The 15,942-nt window shown below is 43.2% G+C and overlaps 1 protein-coding gene and 1 long non-coding RNA gene across 3 annotated transcripts in view; one reads left to right on the top strand and one right to left on the bottom strand.

The window, feature by feature from the left end:
- Positions 1-15,942, bottom strand: part of dok6 (docking protein 6) — a 48,485-nt gene that overhangs the window by 2,823 nt on the left and 29,720 nt on the right. For both annotated transcript variants that reach the window (XM_072378211.1, XM_072378212.1), the window contains exons 4-8: positions 12,005-12,119; positions 8,214-8,333; positions 6,024-6,213; positions 5,538-5,676; positions 4,383-4,488 (exon numbers count right to left, since the gene is read on the bottom strand). In XM_072378211.1, the coding sequence (XP_072234312.1) occupies positions 4,383-4,488; positions 5,538-5,676; positions 6,024-6,213; positions 8,214-8,333; positions 12,005-12,119 (670 nt within the window). The remainder of the gene's footprint in view (positions 1-4,382; positions 4,489-5,537; positions 5,677-6,023; positions 6,214-8,213; positions 8,334-12,004; positions 12,120-15,942) is intronic.
- Positions 1-15,942, top strand: part of LOC140284349 (uncharacterized) — a 48,331-nt gene that overhangs the window by 2,670 nt on the left and 29,719 nt on the right. The gene's annotated exons all lie outside the window — the stretch shown is intronic.

Below are 15,942 nucleotides of genomic sequence, written 5' to 3'. Positions count from 1 at the left end.
CAGTTTTACCGAAATGCAAAAGAGGGAATAACATTAGGAGAGGAGTGCCGGAAGGCAGCAGAAAGTAGGTGTATTGTCTTCATATTTACAGTCGATTCTGGGAATTTAAAAGAACAGCATCTCCCACTTTCGCTTAAAGCAAACACGTTTAAAATTTATCAGTTTTAATCATTGCAAACGGTATTTTCTGGGAGGTCTTCCGGAGACACTTACATTTACAGCTCCGTACGAACGCATATGTCAAAAATATTCAAATAAAGGAGTTCCACTTGTTCAGCGCCAGACGCTCCGTTAACTCAGCCAAGTAAATACACAAGTAGGTGAATAAACCTCAACGGGAAAACGGAACTGTGTTCCTTAATTATTCCCCCCCGACCTGCAGGGTATTTGAAAGCAACCCGAGCATGACTCAGCAAATTGACTGTGCTGATTGGATATTCATCATGTGCACAGTGATCCAGCCAGGGAGCAAACACAGCCAGCCACCATGGTCCAAAAACCTGATTCCTTCCCTCTATTCACATCCAAATTATTATCCCAGAAACTAATAGTGTCATTATTACAGGAATAATGAAACCTGCAGCTGTGTCCACTGAATATGAGCCTAAATTGGTATAAAGAATGTATTTAAAGACCGATTGGGTTTTTTTTTTTTTTTTTTTTTCCAGGATGTAAACCAGAGCTGCTTCTACAGCTCCAAGGGTTTACTTTGAAGGATTGCAGAGGAGCTCATTTTCAGTCCCAAAGTAGAAATGAAGACTTAATTAAAAAGGTTTAAATTTAATCTTAACACCGATTCAGCTCTAACACTGTATTGGCAACACTTTCACATATGTGCTGTTGATGGTGCTGAAGCTGCGTATTGAGGTGGATGATGGATATATTGAAACTAGATAGCTCAAAGTAATGGATAAGTGAACAGGATACTTAGCTGATGTAATATGTGCTGTAAGTGAGTAATGGAGGGAGATGTCACTTAAAGTAAAGTAGCAAAATTATGAGAATTTCTTTTTTTCTTTTTTGAAAAACTGATACTGAGTGGCTGTGATTTTCAGGACCAGAGGCACTTGTTCATTAAAAAGAGGCCTGATCATGTGGTGGAAATCACTGGATGAGTTCGGAGGGGTGGGGGGGTGTACTCGCATGCACAAGCAATGTGGGGTAACACATTTTAATAAATTAAAAAAGTTGACATGGACGATATTTTGAACTAATCAATACATCATCATCAAAAAAAAAAAAGCAGTTTGTACGGAATTCTACATATTTAGAGGAACTCACAGCTGGACAAATACTAAATATCTACTGCAAACAGATCTGAGCTTTAATCAATTTTGTATCGTAACAAGCATCACATCCAATTTCTCACTTGTGTGCCGAGCCACATTTCATGAAAATTGTTACAGACTAAAGTGCTTTGTAGACAACTTTGGCGATGCAGATACGTAGAAGAAATATAAACCAGCAAGAAAAGAAGCCCGTGGGTTTTGTGTATCCCTGCAGGGTAGGAGGGGGGGTGAGCATATGGGCCCCTGACACTGGGCAGCATCTCACATTAGTTAGTGACAGCATTTGTGCATGTGGTATGGGTAACTCACTATGAAAGCATCAGCAAATGAAAAAGATTGCTTTTTCTGTGCGAAAGAGCACATGTTTGTGTGTCTGAACTACAAAATCCTGGGGAAAAAAAAACCAAAACGGAACCCTGGCACTTTGTTTGAGGCACTTAAAGTCAGAAAATGTCTCATTCGGCGAGCAGTTCAGATTTGGAGTCGAATTATCCAGCATCCCCATCTCAACCCTCACCCAGCGTTAACCTCAAATCACGCCACGCTCACTGTATAGGAAGTGAGAAGCCAATTTTTGCTTTGCTACTATCTGAAAATTCTCACCAGTGGTTCTATAGTTTACTTAAGAACAGAATGAGCTCATAATGCCCTTTCAGTACAACATTTTACATCCTGCATACAAGTCTGACTTGTAATTAGGGTTCTTTTTCAGTCAGAAGTTGCAAAGTAGGAGTTCTCATTTGTTACTGAAGGCACCACCACCTCTTAACATCTGCTGCTGAGGACTTGAGCTGAGCGCAGAGGAATGGAGCGACACTGAAAGCTTATTGAGTCCCTCTTGCCCCTAAAATCAATTGCAGTGAAAAAAGCTGTAAATAAAAGGAATGAGCTGCACAGTTTTCCCGTTCTACCAACGCATGGCACCGACATTTCCCGAAGACCTCAGGAAAGCTTTTAGAACACCAGAAAATAAGCAAGGAAGCCCTGCTCCTTAATTGCATGCGTCACATGTCTTTCACAGTCCAAACATCCCATGTCACAGCAGGACTTGAACTCCCATCACTCCACGGAATCACCCAGTTGTCCTTTTTGTCTGACAAGACCTCAAACACACCGATGCATTCAATTTATTCATGGGAAAGGGGGTGGGGGGTGAGGGGGGGTGTGTGATGGCAGCGGTGAATGCGTATGAGCAGGGGAAGGTGGAGGCTGGCTCTGAAGCGGACAGCTACATGGGAGAAAGTGTGGGAGGAGCAGTGGAGACGCCATGGTGATGGATGACATAGGAGCTCCGAAGTTTGAGCAGGAAGAGTTGAAAAGGAGACTTTACCGTGACTGTATAAAGTATAAATAATGACAACAACACCCCCCCCCCCCCCCCCCCCCCCCCCCCCTCCCGGAGGTGGAAGCTTCTTCGTTTCGTTTACGAGGGAAAAAAAAAAACATGTTGATGTTTGGAACAGAGGACTCGCATTTTGCTTTTAAGCTTATCAGGCCACAATTAAATGATAATGAGGAGGGGGGGGGCAGCCTTAGCTTTTCAAAAGAAAATTATGACGTTGGAGCGACTTTCATCTTTGCCTGGCTTTCTGTTTTGCTCTATCAGTGAAAGCCAAAAGGCCCATAATCCTCAGATAAGTCTTCTAATCAACTAATACCATGGACAGAGGATAATCGCATCAGCTCACTAATCACCTTTCTGCCTTTGGTCTTCATCTAGACATACACACACACACACACATTTCCTCTTTCTTAAAGTATACGTTCAAAGTAAGTGCACACAAAGGACAAATGGTGCTGAGCTTGAATGCTATAGACTACCTGCTGCATTATTGATGCAATTAGGGTACATTTCTCTCCTTTAATTGGAGACACATAAACATGAATGTGCCTCCCTGCAATACCCAGCACAAAAACAATATTTTATCACGTCCATTAGATAATAGTCTATTTATACTTTAGCCTATCTGTTTATGCCTCTGCTTTTTGGTCATTAAAGGCTGATCGAGCTCAGCCATATTCCTGGGATGTCAGGATGTCAGCCCAAAAATGACTAAAACCGAACCCCCCACGCTTCACCTTTAGGTCGTAGTTGTCCCGTTTGGTTCAGTGCTCTTTTAAAGCATTTCATTCCTCCCTAAAACATTTTCTGATCGGAGCATCAAGGTGCTCTTTGTAGTTGGCATGTAGCTATCTTTTTCTCGCATGGCGTCCTTCCTTGAAATCCATGCAATCCAGGCAATCTGGACGCACAGTTTGCACACTGAATGGTGGATTCCACAACACGATTCCTTTAAGCTGTGATCTGTTGCTGTGATCTAGTCTTTATTGCACTTCAGGAGACATCATCGTGACCAAAAGTCATCAAGCTACTTTCATATGAATAACCTGCCGTATTGGAGAAGAGCAACTAAATCACTGCCAGGGCAGTGAAACAGCATTTCCCAAAGACATCTGGTTGACAATGCAGAGGATATACGCAGTGGCTGAAGGATTTTTACCGTTAATTCGATTTGCAGAGGATGTAAAGAAGTCTCAGGTTTGAAATCCCTGCAATTCTTGCACTTGTTTTAGGAAGAATGGCTAAACTGTAGCCCTGGTACCAGCAACCCGTGGGACAGGCCACAGTGAAATGCAGGCACAGTTCTAACATGAAAAAAGCATAGTTACCTGCGGTTGTTTCAGTGGATTTACTCACTCACGTCCTCAGTTAGTATTAGCTTTGCCCCTTCAGTTCATTTAATGCGTTTCATGTTTATCAGCAGCGACACACAAACTCACCTTCACCGAGTGCATCCTTCCAGCTGTCCTCTTCACAACAGTAACGTTATCTTTCTATTACACACGCACAACAACCAGTTGCTCGCCGTTAGGGAAAAATCTGCAATTTGTTACGTCTGTCTACAGTCTGCGTGTGATGCGTTTAGAGGATTTCTGTTAAATTCTCCCCATAGAAAAGAACCTGGGCTGCATTTTTCCTGCAGAGGTACTCCATTAGTATCGATAAGTGTCAGCTGCTGTGAAAGTCCTCATCATGTTCTCTTCTTGTCATTTCTTCAAAGCATGTAAAAACGAGCCGGTTCTTGGGCATACCTTGGTAACTGTAGAGGTCCCCCATGCTGGTCTGACGTGTAATGTGCTGCCAGTAGGCGCTACGCGGCAGGGAGATGGACTTGGTTAACGTCTCTCTGGAATGGATCTGAAGCAGACAAAGAGAGGTTGCATCACCCCGCACTCTGCTGTCAATCTCAGTCACTCACTCAGTCACGACGGGGAAAACTGATCTGCATTTGTCAATACACAGTGTGAATAATATCACAAATCACAAGCTGAATGACATGTCTATAGTCCTGTTTGATGGCTGGGATGAGGGTTCATTTCGGAGAATGATGTTTCGCCGCTGGACGATGCATTTTTCATTTTTGTCTGCAACATGAAAGTAAAGCCCCCATCGAAGAGCCAAAAACAGCCTTAGATGTGTGAAATAGATTGATATTTTACCAAAAAAAGGAGAAAGTATGCATTTACTCAGAAGCAACAACATGTCATCTCACCCTCTCTGAAACATGAATGGTCAATTTTCTCTATCTATTTACACAATTTATGCTGCCATGGGTAGCTGCTTTTGGAAATGTTCCAAAAATGAAGGGGTCCAGGAGCACGGCCATATGGTCAAGGCTCATCAAACGCTAGGCAGGCCCCCATAAATAAAGAATACAGATGATAGTGGAGAGGAAGGAAGGAAGGAAGGGATGGATGGCTGTTGTGAGGGAAGAAAAGAAATCAAGCCAAGACCACAGGGTGTCAGAAGGCTCCTGATCCAACACAGTGATTTAGAGGATGGACCAGGCGGCAATTCCTAAACAAAAACACATATGTGTATGTGTGAGTGTGACGATTTTGTGTGAATATTAGGATTTATTTCCTTTGTGTTCAATTATTTCTGAAAATAATCCCGCAAACAGCCTCAAAGAAAGGCTTGTTTGATCAGCCTAAATCAAACACACAGTGAAGACTGTATCAAGAAACCAGGAAAATAGGGCATTTTAAAAAAATTGACTGTGTTCAGATGCAGTTTTTGTATATATTTCATCCACTGGCTGCATTTGCAAGTGTATTTCTAAAAACAATGCTGTGTTGACATTTGCACTCATTAATAATTGTTTAAAATGCCGGTAGGACAAGAATACACTTAGCTCCTGGGCAGCTGTGGCTATGAGATAAACAACCCAAACCATACAAATGTACCTGGGAGCTCTTCTCCATCTCCTCCATCATCCTCTCATGCTGCTGGGCGATGGCCAGCGTGGCCGAGTGGACCCGCTGGTAGATCATCTCCCCCTCCCGTGTCTGGAACGTGAACAAACCCTCTCCTGTGTCACACATCCTGCGCCAGGAACACACACACAGAGACACGCTTTGATCATGCTCACTCTCAGGTTTGCTCATTTACAAATACGCATGGTTGAATGTTCAGTTAAAGGCAGGCGCGTTGATGCAAGTGGCCCAGCGAAGAGGGGAGAACGCGCTCGCGTGTAAACAGTCCACAAACTAGGACGCGCATGCATTCGAGGCACCTGTCACATCATCGCCTGAAGGGCTCAGCGGCAAACATCTTGGGATGTTTTGGATATTCAAAGATGCTTTGTTGAAGTTGTCAAAACATTTCCGGAACTAAAGTTTCCCCTCCTGCTGTTATCACTGCAATCCCACGAACAACACATGCGCACACACCTTCCCGACTCGAAAGTGAACCAGGTGGAGTCTCGGCCGTATCTGCGCAGGGAGCTGAGGGGCCACATGACGAGTTTGAGCCGAGCGTTGTGAATGTCCCACAGGTAGATGTTTTCGTGGGTGATCTGCATGGTGCACTCCCCGTAGATGTCCAGGTTGGGAGTGGGCATGAGGTACACGTTGAAGCGTTCTGAAAGAATTCACAGTGACACTTCCTGAAAGGAAGAATGCTGTTAAAACTGAGCTACGGCTCTCCGTTACACCCAGCGTGAAACAAAACAAAAGGAAACATTTCCTCTTAGAGATGGCTTTGAATAGGGATTCGCTCTGCTTTCTTTTCTCCAATTTCCAGAATCTACAGACCAAACTGGGTCTGAAAATATCACTGAATATAAGTACTGAATACTAAATGTTGAATATTAAAGCTCAATGTGGAAATGAAAAATCCAGCTTTCGTCTTGATTGCTAATATGTTGCCAAATAACTGAAAGACGACTGTTGCTCTACTAAATTTTCTACAGCTAAACAAACCCAGAGGACTTCTTCACACAGCTTTTGGGTTTAAGCTGTAATGCTAAAACAGAGAAATAAGGAGAGTGATAACGTCTCTACAGTAGTAAAAGAAACTAACCGGTTCCATCTATACGAGTCTTACTCTCATGTGAAAGTAACATATAGAACAAAAAGCATTATATTCTGCCGAGAGCGTTTCAAACTATAGGCCTGGAACGTCCCTTCTGGACAACCTTTTCTCTGACACTTACATGCCTGCATATCGAGACAAACTAGCAAACAGGAAGTTCAGATGGAAATCTTCTTGAAAGACTAAGGTACTTTAGACTTTGATATCGACCGCAGGAAGGATGGTGAGATGAGATTTGACTTTACCTCCAAAAGATGGAAGCAGGGCCACATTAAAATCCTAAAACGTATTTCTAAATATCAACATTATGCAAAGACGAGTGAGCCAAATTGGTTTGTCCCAACATTTAGGACAGTATTTTGCACCGTGCTGATGACCCTCCACAGAGCCAAATTTGCCTGTCCATATTAAACCATTTCTCTGAGGCAGACACGGGGAGCAAGAGAGACACAGACAGAGTGAGTGTTCCTCATAATCTAAATTAGTTCTCACTAATTATATTTAATGATTCAAAATAAGCCATGTATCTGCGGTGGATTGAAAACGGCAATGTCATGCCGAGGCATATTCTTAGGGACAGTGAAAATGAACTGTGATCTAATTATCGGCCCCTGCTGTTTGGCGAGGGCTGCTAATTGAAATTGCAGGCTAAAGCCCTTTGTGTCGTTCGCTCAAAGCGGCAGGAGAGAGGTGCTTGTTCAGCGCGTCTCCGTCTCACACTGTTGAAAGCTCTGTATGAACACCAAACAGCAGGATTTCAGCCACAACAGAAGGGAGAGGGATTGCTTTGTTTCGCTTCAACTGGCTCACCCCATCGCAGTCAAAACTTTGAGTCCTGATATGTTAAATAAACGGGGCCAAGTTGTGTTGAGGAGCACAATTTCCGTTAATGGCTCCAGTGAAAAGAATAGGTTGAAATGAGAGCAGATTCTGCTCAATTAGTCGCCCTTTTACAACTTTAAACGGCTCCTTTTTGCCTGTTGCCTTTTCGATTTCCTCCACGAATTTACAAATTACACATGGAACGAGCTTCCCTGCGATACCAGAGCCCCGTTGTCTCCCCTTCTTTCCATTCCCATTTCCTGTGAGTGGAATATGTGGGGAAGCACATTTATTTCACATGGCTTTAGAAGCCACAATCTCATCCATCTCTATGACAAGCTTCATTACGAGGGAGGCCAGTGATGCACAGCACTTCTCATTAGAACTGGAACAGAGCCCCGGCTGCAGCCTGTGACCTGTGCTTACACACGCACACAGGTTTCCTTCAACACACACATCCAAACAAGCCTCTGAAGTTGGACTATAGTGGTCTAATGCAGCTAAAAACCAACAGCGGACTTGAAGTGAAATATCGACAAAAACGGCCCCTATTAGCCAGGCTTAATTGGACAGTGGCTGTTCCACTCCCCTGACCCTCTGAGGTCTCAGACGCTTTAACGCAAGAAGGCCCCGACTGCAACAGTTAACTGCTTGGTGGCAGGCTGAGTGAGAGAGAATGACCCTGAATGGGTGTCTGTGTTGGCAGGGACTAATTGGGCACTCACCGTTCTGCTCCCGCTGCACCCCCGCTGCTAACAGGTCTGGCTCTCCAAGGCTGATGTCGTTGAGACGGCTGCCCAGGCACTCCACACACAGCAGCTTACACCATTCCTCTGCATCCAGCTCTGCAACACAGCGGTAAGGCACGTATACATTATCAAACATACCGTCGAGTTATACTGCCGCTGTTTGCACACGGGACATAAATCACTTGAGGAATTTCAGAATGAATTGTGGCATGTACAGAGCATGACTACAGCGACTATTAACCAGGGTGGTCAGTCTGATCGATGTGGTGCAGATTAAAAGAGGCTGTCGGTTCAGCAACAGCAAATGACAAATGAAGGCTGGGTTTCTGCTCCCAGCTTTGACAACTCGGCAAGATCAGTAGTTCGCTCATAAAATCACGTTAGTTACATTCAAAACTACTGATCAGCTTTTAAGATCATCAGGTTAACTTGACAGAAACAAGTGAGTTTAAAGAGAATGGCTGTATAATAGTTTCAGTCACTACTGCTTTTGTCCGATTTATCGACAACACTGTCAATAAAGCATGTCTGGTTTAGAACAAAGACAGGAAACAGGAAAACAATGAACACTTTCATCTTACTTGACTGAGTTTTACTCGGTTTTAAGTTTTTACTGAGTAAGGAATAGTTCTTTTTGTTAGAGGACCACTTGTTCGTCGTTTAAAATTTCAGCTCAGCTTGTTCCTGGTTTGAATCTCGATCGGAGCCTTTTCTGTGTGCAGTTTGCATGTTCTCTCCAGTGTGATTTCTCTCCAGGCTCTCCGGCTTCCTCCCGCAGTCCATGCACATGCATTAAAGGTTCGGTTAAGTGGTGATTCGAAAAAGTGAGTCTTGAGTGTGAGCCGTTGTTCATCTTTGCTCTGTGATAGAACACCCTGCGCCTCTTAAAATAAGCTCCAGCACCCCAGCGATCCGGAATAGGATTAAGCTGGCATGGATAAAAACTGAATGAATGAATGTAAGCCCAAAGTAAATTAACCAAAACGTTGTTTGTCATAACCCATAAATAATAAATCATTACTTTATTGGCCAGTATAGGACTGTATATTGTGTTGGGAGCAAATATTTAAAATCACAGTTAAATGATGGACAGACATCAAAAAGTGGTCTCCATCTCCTTACTGAGCTGTACAAGAAGTAAATAAGTCTTTCTAGAAGAAAAATTACTTCAAGAATCAATCTGGAAGTCTGTTTTTTTTCTAAAATACTGTGTTTTCTTCCTGCTAAGACACACACGAAGAAGGAAATTTGAAACGGTCCTCTTTGGGCTTTTGGTGAGAAGTCACTGGAGTGCGAAATGAGGCAAACACCCAAGTTGTTTATCTCTGTTAAGCTCCCTTGCCCCGGGGAATTCTGGAACATGTAACTATGGTCACTCATGTGCACACAGACACATGAGCAAGCGAGGGAACGCGACCATCTTTCAGGGCCTTTTAACCACAACTCTTCATATGCTTGTGCAACATGTGGATTGACGCGTGGTCGCTATGACGACTGAATAGTTTTAAACAAACTCTCCGTCAGAGACTAAAGTAAATGGGAAAGATTAAGTTAAGGGGAGGTCTGCTGCTACCCAAAGCATTTCACAGGAAGCAGAAATGCAGCTGCTCTGCGATTCATCTCTTTCCTCGCGCCTCCCCTTGATTCGGCTTGCTATGGCCTTTAAGTGCTTCTAAACTCCCACACTTTTTAAGGCCACTGAGTGGAAAATCAGCTAAACAAACACTTCATCAGCACAGAGGCACCCTGGCAACTCTACGTGCCACGCATGAAGAAGTCCAGTCGGACGAAGCCTCTTTGCGCGCGTTTGTTTGTGTGTGGATGTGTAGGTGAGTGAAGGAAGAGTGCGGAGCGGCCTTTTGTACTCGCGAGTGTGCCAGAGCGCACCGAAAAGGAAAAGAAGAAAGATGAAATAGCTGTCAAGTGTATGTGAGGATCAAGTCAGGAGAGGCTCGTTGCTGTTTCCGCAGCATTTTACTGATGAATGCATTATGAATAACCACGTGTTTATAATCGAGTCTTCTGTGGAATTTAAAGAGGTCACATTCTCATCTTTTTCTTATGTGCATATTTGACAGCTGCAGTTAAAAAAGGACATTTCAGGAGATCTTCACAAGTTCTGAATGCTTCTTTTTTTTTTTTTTTCTTGCTCTCGGAAAACGGCCCAAGCTATTGGTGCATATTCGAATGAGAGCCTTCAAAATAAGTAAGCGGCTCGTTTTACAGTTGCCGGGTCCAGTTTTTCCAAATCCGCACTCCCATTGACACTGCACTGCAGTGGAAAGGCAGCGTGCCAAATTAGAATCTTATGTAGGTGAGTCCCCATCCAACCTGAGCCAACTGGCACAATCGGCTCTGCAATACATTTTTCATTATTTCAGGTAAATCATGAAATGTGTTCAAAAGCTGTGAAAAAAAAAAAAATAGGGATCTGCAAATTTCCCTTTTCGACTTCTGGCGGTGCTTAAAAGTTTGTGTAGTCTGGGATTTTATATGTCCCTGCATGAACGGGACCTAAAACATTATAAAGTGTTCACTCAAATCCGAACAGGAAAAGGAGAGAAGCCGACTGAATATCCAAAAATAATTACTGGTGATTTAATTGTTGAGGAAAATGATCCAACATAGTGTATCTGGGACGGACAAAAGTATCCAAACCTCTAGCTACAGGTGTTTCCAGTCAGTGTGACGAAGGTCAGGTATGGTTGCAGGATCTGGTTCGGTGGACAGTCCATCACAGGATCAACACAGAGACATAGGAGATAAACAATCATGGACACTCACATTCTCTACTAGGGTTAATCTAGTCACCAGTTAACCTAACAGCGTGTTTACTGTGGAAGGAAGCAGGAGTACCTGGAGAGAACCAACGGATGCACAAGATGAAGTCCTGACATTGATCCAACAGAAGAGTAGTTGAAGGACCAAAGTGGGAAGATCACACATGGAAACTCTCCAATATTCCAGAGCTGAAGCTGTTCTCCACAGAGGAATGAGCTTAAAAATGCTCAAAGCTGATGTGCAGCACTGGTCAACACTTACTAGAAATGTCCTTCTGCAGTTATTGCTCCTCCGCAAGGTCACACCAGATGCTGGCAGCAAAGCTTCCCACACATTTGCTTTGCACAGATATCCAATATCCTAAATATGATAATATTATTTATGATCACTGTAAAAGGAGGTCAGTGGACACAGGAGGATGAAAACATCCATAGCTGACGTGAGCACAATGAGCCAAGAGTGAGTGATTATGGGAAAGAGAGTAAAGGAAAGGACTTCACCTTATCAGTCATTTCCAGAAGGATTAGAAGTTTGCTCTTGTTTTGTAACAGTAGTAAATTAAGGTGCATCCACCTTGTCCAGCCCTTCACATCTCGCTCCACTTAAAGACAACCCTCATGTGCCTCTTTGGCTTCCTACCCACGTATAAGAAGCAATTTCTATTGTCACACTCCATAATTGGGTCGAAACACACCGCAAATTATGCCCAATATCAGTTTTCATACCTACACAATGAAAATCAATATTTCGCAACACATCCTCCCACTTCTTAATATAGCGGCAAATGAGCATCACTTGGCTCAACTCCAGTTCTCCTCCGCCTCCTTCACCTCTTCACTTCTGTCCGAACTTTTCCAAAACCACATCTCGAGCAGAAATGCACGTCTTCAGAGGCTAAATCAATGCTCTTCTCCCTCCCTCGCTCTAGCGTAGCAAGACCATAACTAAGTCATTTGAATTTTGCAGGGGGGAAAGGGGGCCCTCACCTGATTCACAGGCAAAAGTCTTGGAGGTGTCGTCGCAGAAGATGATCGCCACGGCGTGCTTTTTTGTCTCCCTTGGCATCCGGGTAATGTTCTTGACGTTATGGAGCTCGGTGATCTAAAGAGGAAGGAGAGAGGGGCAGCAGCACATTAGCAGGAGTGAACCCAGCCACCAGCAGCAACAGAGGCAGCGCAGCTTTATTGCCATCTTGCACAGCTTTGCTGAAAGTGCAATAGCAGTTAGAGGCTGATAAAGAGCAGCAAAGTAAAACCGAAAAGGGGGAGATCCAAAGGGATGAAAAAAAAAAGAAAAATGCTGTTTCAACCGAATGCGAGATCGTAATAATGCCAGCTTTTTCAATCATCTGCTGAAGTGTAACATGTAACATGCAGGTACTGGGATGTTATTGACTTTAAAAGCACCCTTGTGAATAAATGCAAACTGCAGCTCACTCTGTGTACGCCACACATCTATTGTTGTGCATGTTCTCGAAACTACTTCTGCAGTCAGTGGGGAGGAGAGCAATCACAAGCGTCTAAATCCCTTCACCAGGAGTCTGATCGTGAAATAAAAAAAGAAAAGATTACATTTAATTGAATATCACCGGCATTTACAGGCCATTTTGTTCAACAGCCTTCTCTCTGTTCACTCTCCCTGGATGATAAGGCCCATTACATTATTGCATTCCATTGTGTGCTAACTGTGGGCCCTTTGCCAGACTGTTAGGAATGAATTAGCTGGGCTCACTGCCCGTACAGTAAAGTTTGACTGTAAAAGGTTAAAAGAGCAGTCCTTATAATACACACAGCATATGTCAACTACAGATGTCTTTGTTGGATGACATGGCATGTAATGAGTTGACTTAAGTCTGGAACACCGGGTGCTCAACATGCTAGCTCAACACGTGGGGGGGGGTGTTTAGTGTTTCAACATCGTAAACATTAAAAAAAAAGATTAAAAAAAAGGAGCAGAAGGCAGCAATATTGATCGAAAGCAGATTATTTTCATTTGTTCTTTCATATCCGCCTTATAGATAGTATCTAAACATTTTTATATAAAAGGTGTAATATATGTGTCTCCTCAGACAGGAAATTCATACATATAACTGACAGGAAGTTAACCTCATGTATGATCGAATGTGATGAGCCCTATTCCACATCTTCTGTACTTTTGCTCTTCAGTGCTGTTCATTCAAAAAGTTGAAGTTGAACTCCAACCATGCGAGCAGCTCATTTAGCCTGTACAAAATGCTACCGCTAGCTATTTGACTTGCAGATATTAAGCAGGTAAAGGGACTTTCCAGCAGTATTCATTTGTTTCTGATTTTAGGGAAAATGTTTTTTTCCCCCAAAACTAAAGCATCTGAGCTGCATGTACCCACCTTGTAAAGAGCTAGCTTAGACCTTTCCCACAACAACGCACAAAAATGCACGGTGGCAGGTGATGTGTTGCCTCCATTGTCCAAATCACAAGGATGGGGAATACTCCCCCACCTAATCCACACTTAACATACAATTCAGTCACATGATGGCAAAAACTGAGCACTACAGTCATGATTTAACAACTTTTCTCTAGTGAGGTCAGATGGACAAAACCAGGATTTAATCAGTAAAATTAAAATAGTTTTGCAGCCTGTAAGAGACTATAAAAGAGACCCTTAACCTAACCAAAGGGAGTAAAAGAAATACTGAATAAGATGCCAACTGTGTCTCCAAAGTTTGTCCCTACATGGGATAAGAAAAACAGTCTCCTGGGAGAAGGTCCTACATCTATATCACTTGGGTTCCTACTTATGAATGTTGATTTTTGTTATTCTTTACCAGCTCTTTGTTTCTGTTGCGCCTGCATGGAATTCCAACATGTCAAATACCGCCACTGTGTAATTCAGTGTTGAGACACGGCCTTGTCACAGCCAAAAAAAACATCCATCTCTCCACAAACGGTTTAGTTCATCCTCTAAAAGGTCATGAATGTCTGTACGGAATTGCAAGAGACGTGTCTCGTGTTGTTAGAGAATGTTCCCTCTCGTCCAAAGTGGTGGACCAACGAATGTGTGGCTCAAACTGACCGTGCCGTCTTTTCCTGGTTATTTCCTCCAACGTGTGCGCAATCTGTATGCAGGTATTCAAGTGCAGCTCCATCTTTCCACCTTAGCTGCCACTGTCAGGAGCTCAGGAGTGTTGGGAGAAATGAAGCTCGCAGAGCAACAACTTTTCAGAGAGCTAAAAATATTTTCAAAATATGCAGTGACTGTTTTACTGTGTGGACCAGTGCTCCTCAGACAGAAAAAAAAAGGGGAGAGAGGAAACACGGGTGAGGAAATGGAGAAAGACAGAAGAAACCGAGAGGGAAAAAAAAGCCAATCCCCTTCGTGTTGATTGTGTAAATCAGCCCCCAGTGCAGCCTATTCCCCCCCACCCAGCCAAAGCACTGCAGCGTTGAATGAAGCCCTCAGACGGGACCTTTCTTGATCTTTGTGGCAAAGCATTACCAGGTGCACTGGTGCATGCGCGCACCCATCGCTCACTCCAGCGCCCGGTGTATGAGATGCCTCTAAGAGGTTGGGGGGGGGGGTTTGCAGCCACATGTGACAGCATGATGTAGTAGGCAGAGAAATGCTTCATTCAAAATACACGACTGATACAATGGCAGCATGGGGCGCTAACAAAATGGATCAAAACATCTGCCTAGCTTGGGCTTTCATCAATTACGGCGGAAATAGAGGAAACTAGAAAAAAAACAGATGAAAACTCCCCTCACCTGCTCTATAACCACACGGCAGCAGAAGGAGTTCTAAATTGTCCCTCAAACTACAGTCTCGTAAGAAACCTTACGTCACAGTGCTCCATTATCTGCTGTTATCTCCTCTCATTACGATACAACATTGTTCACGGTGCAACTCCTTTAACATCATCTCCACTCACCGGGATAATGAGCCATAATTGGAGTATTTCAAAGGGCTTAGGAGGCGGGGAGAGAGAGATATTATGCTCAGGGTTATAGCTTTCCAAAGAGAAAGAAACGGCCAGAGAGGACAAGATAAACTCGCAAACCTTGATTTGATAGATCCTTAACCCCATCGTTTATGTCCAATGGACATCATTTTTTATCCAGAGACGAAAACGAGGTTGGAGTTCTCTCTTTTTAATGCAATAAGCAGTCATTTTGTAGAACTCATAGTAGAAATGCAAAAAAAAATCAATTCAAAACACTAGTACTGGAGACTTTGTTTTCTGTATATGGAAAAAAAAAAAAAAAAGCACATCTTGGGCCAAGATGCAATTCATGGCTTTTCATTTTTGGTGGCGTCAGATTTTATCGGCTGAAGCAAATTAATTCCATCAGTTGGCCAAATTGCAAAATGAAAGTCTTGGCTGTTCCCTGGTAATTGTGCTCTGCGTGTCGATGTCAGAAGCTTTTAGACTCCTCCAGCATCAGCTGCCTTAGGAACAACACACCAGGTTTAGTCCCTTTTTGGTATTTGAGAGGACAAAGAAGGGAGAAACAAACTTTCAAGGTCCTTCTCAGGACACCGCATATACGCCACAGGCTACAACCACAGACATAAGTGACATCACATGGGGCCGACTGTCTATTGGGGGCATTAGACGAAAGGTCAGCGTGTTTTTCCAAATCAGTAAGATCAATTCCTTAATTCAATGTTTTATGAAATCACATTGAGCTCAGTGAAGAAAAGCATCTACAGTTGTGAGACAAAAAAAAAAAAACAACCTTTCAGTTCAAAGGTTTTGTGCATCAGGACATAATAAAAAAAATAAACATCTCGTCTTTACCAGATACAAAAATACAAGTTCTGACATCGAAATTGAACAAAAAGGCCAACAAACAGGAGCAGAGTGCAATCCATAAAGCAGTAAAATCCATTTTAAACAGAAATAAAGATCGTTATCAGTGTCTCACGTCATTATGGATGATTTTT

The sequence above is a fragment of the Leuresthes tenuis genome, unplaced genomic scaffold (assembly GCF_036924035.1).
Source record: "Leuresthes tenuis unplaced genomic scaffold, fLeuTen1.0.hap1 SCAF_24, whole genome shotgun sequence".
NCBI lineage: Eukaryota > Metazoa > Chordata > Actinopteri > Atheriniformes > Atherinopsidae > Leuresthes > Leuresthes tenuis.
This window is presented reverse-complemented; position numbering and strand designations above follow the sequence as displayed.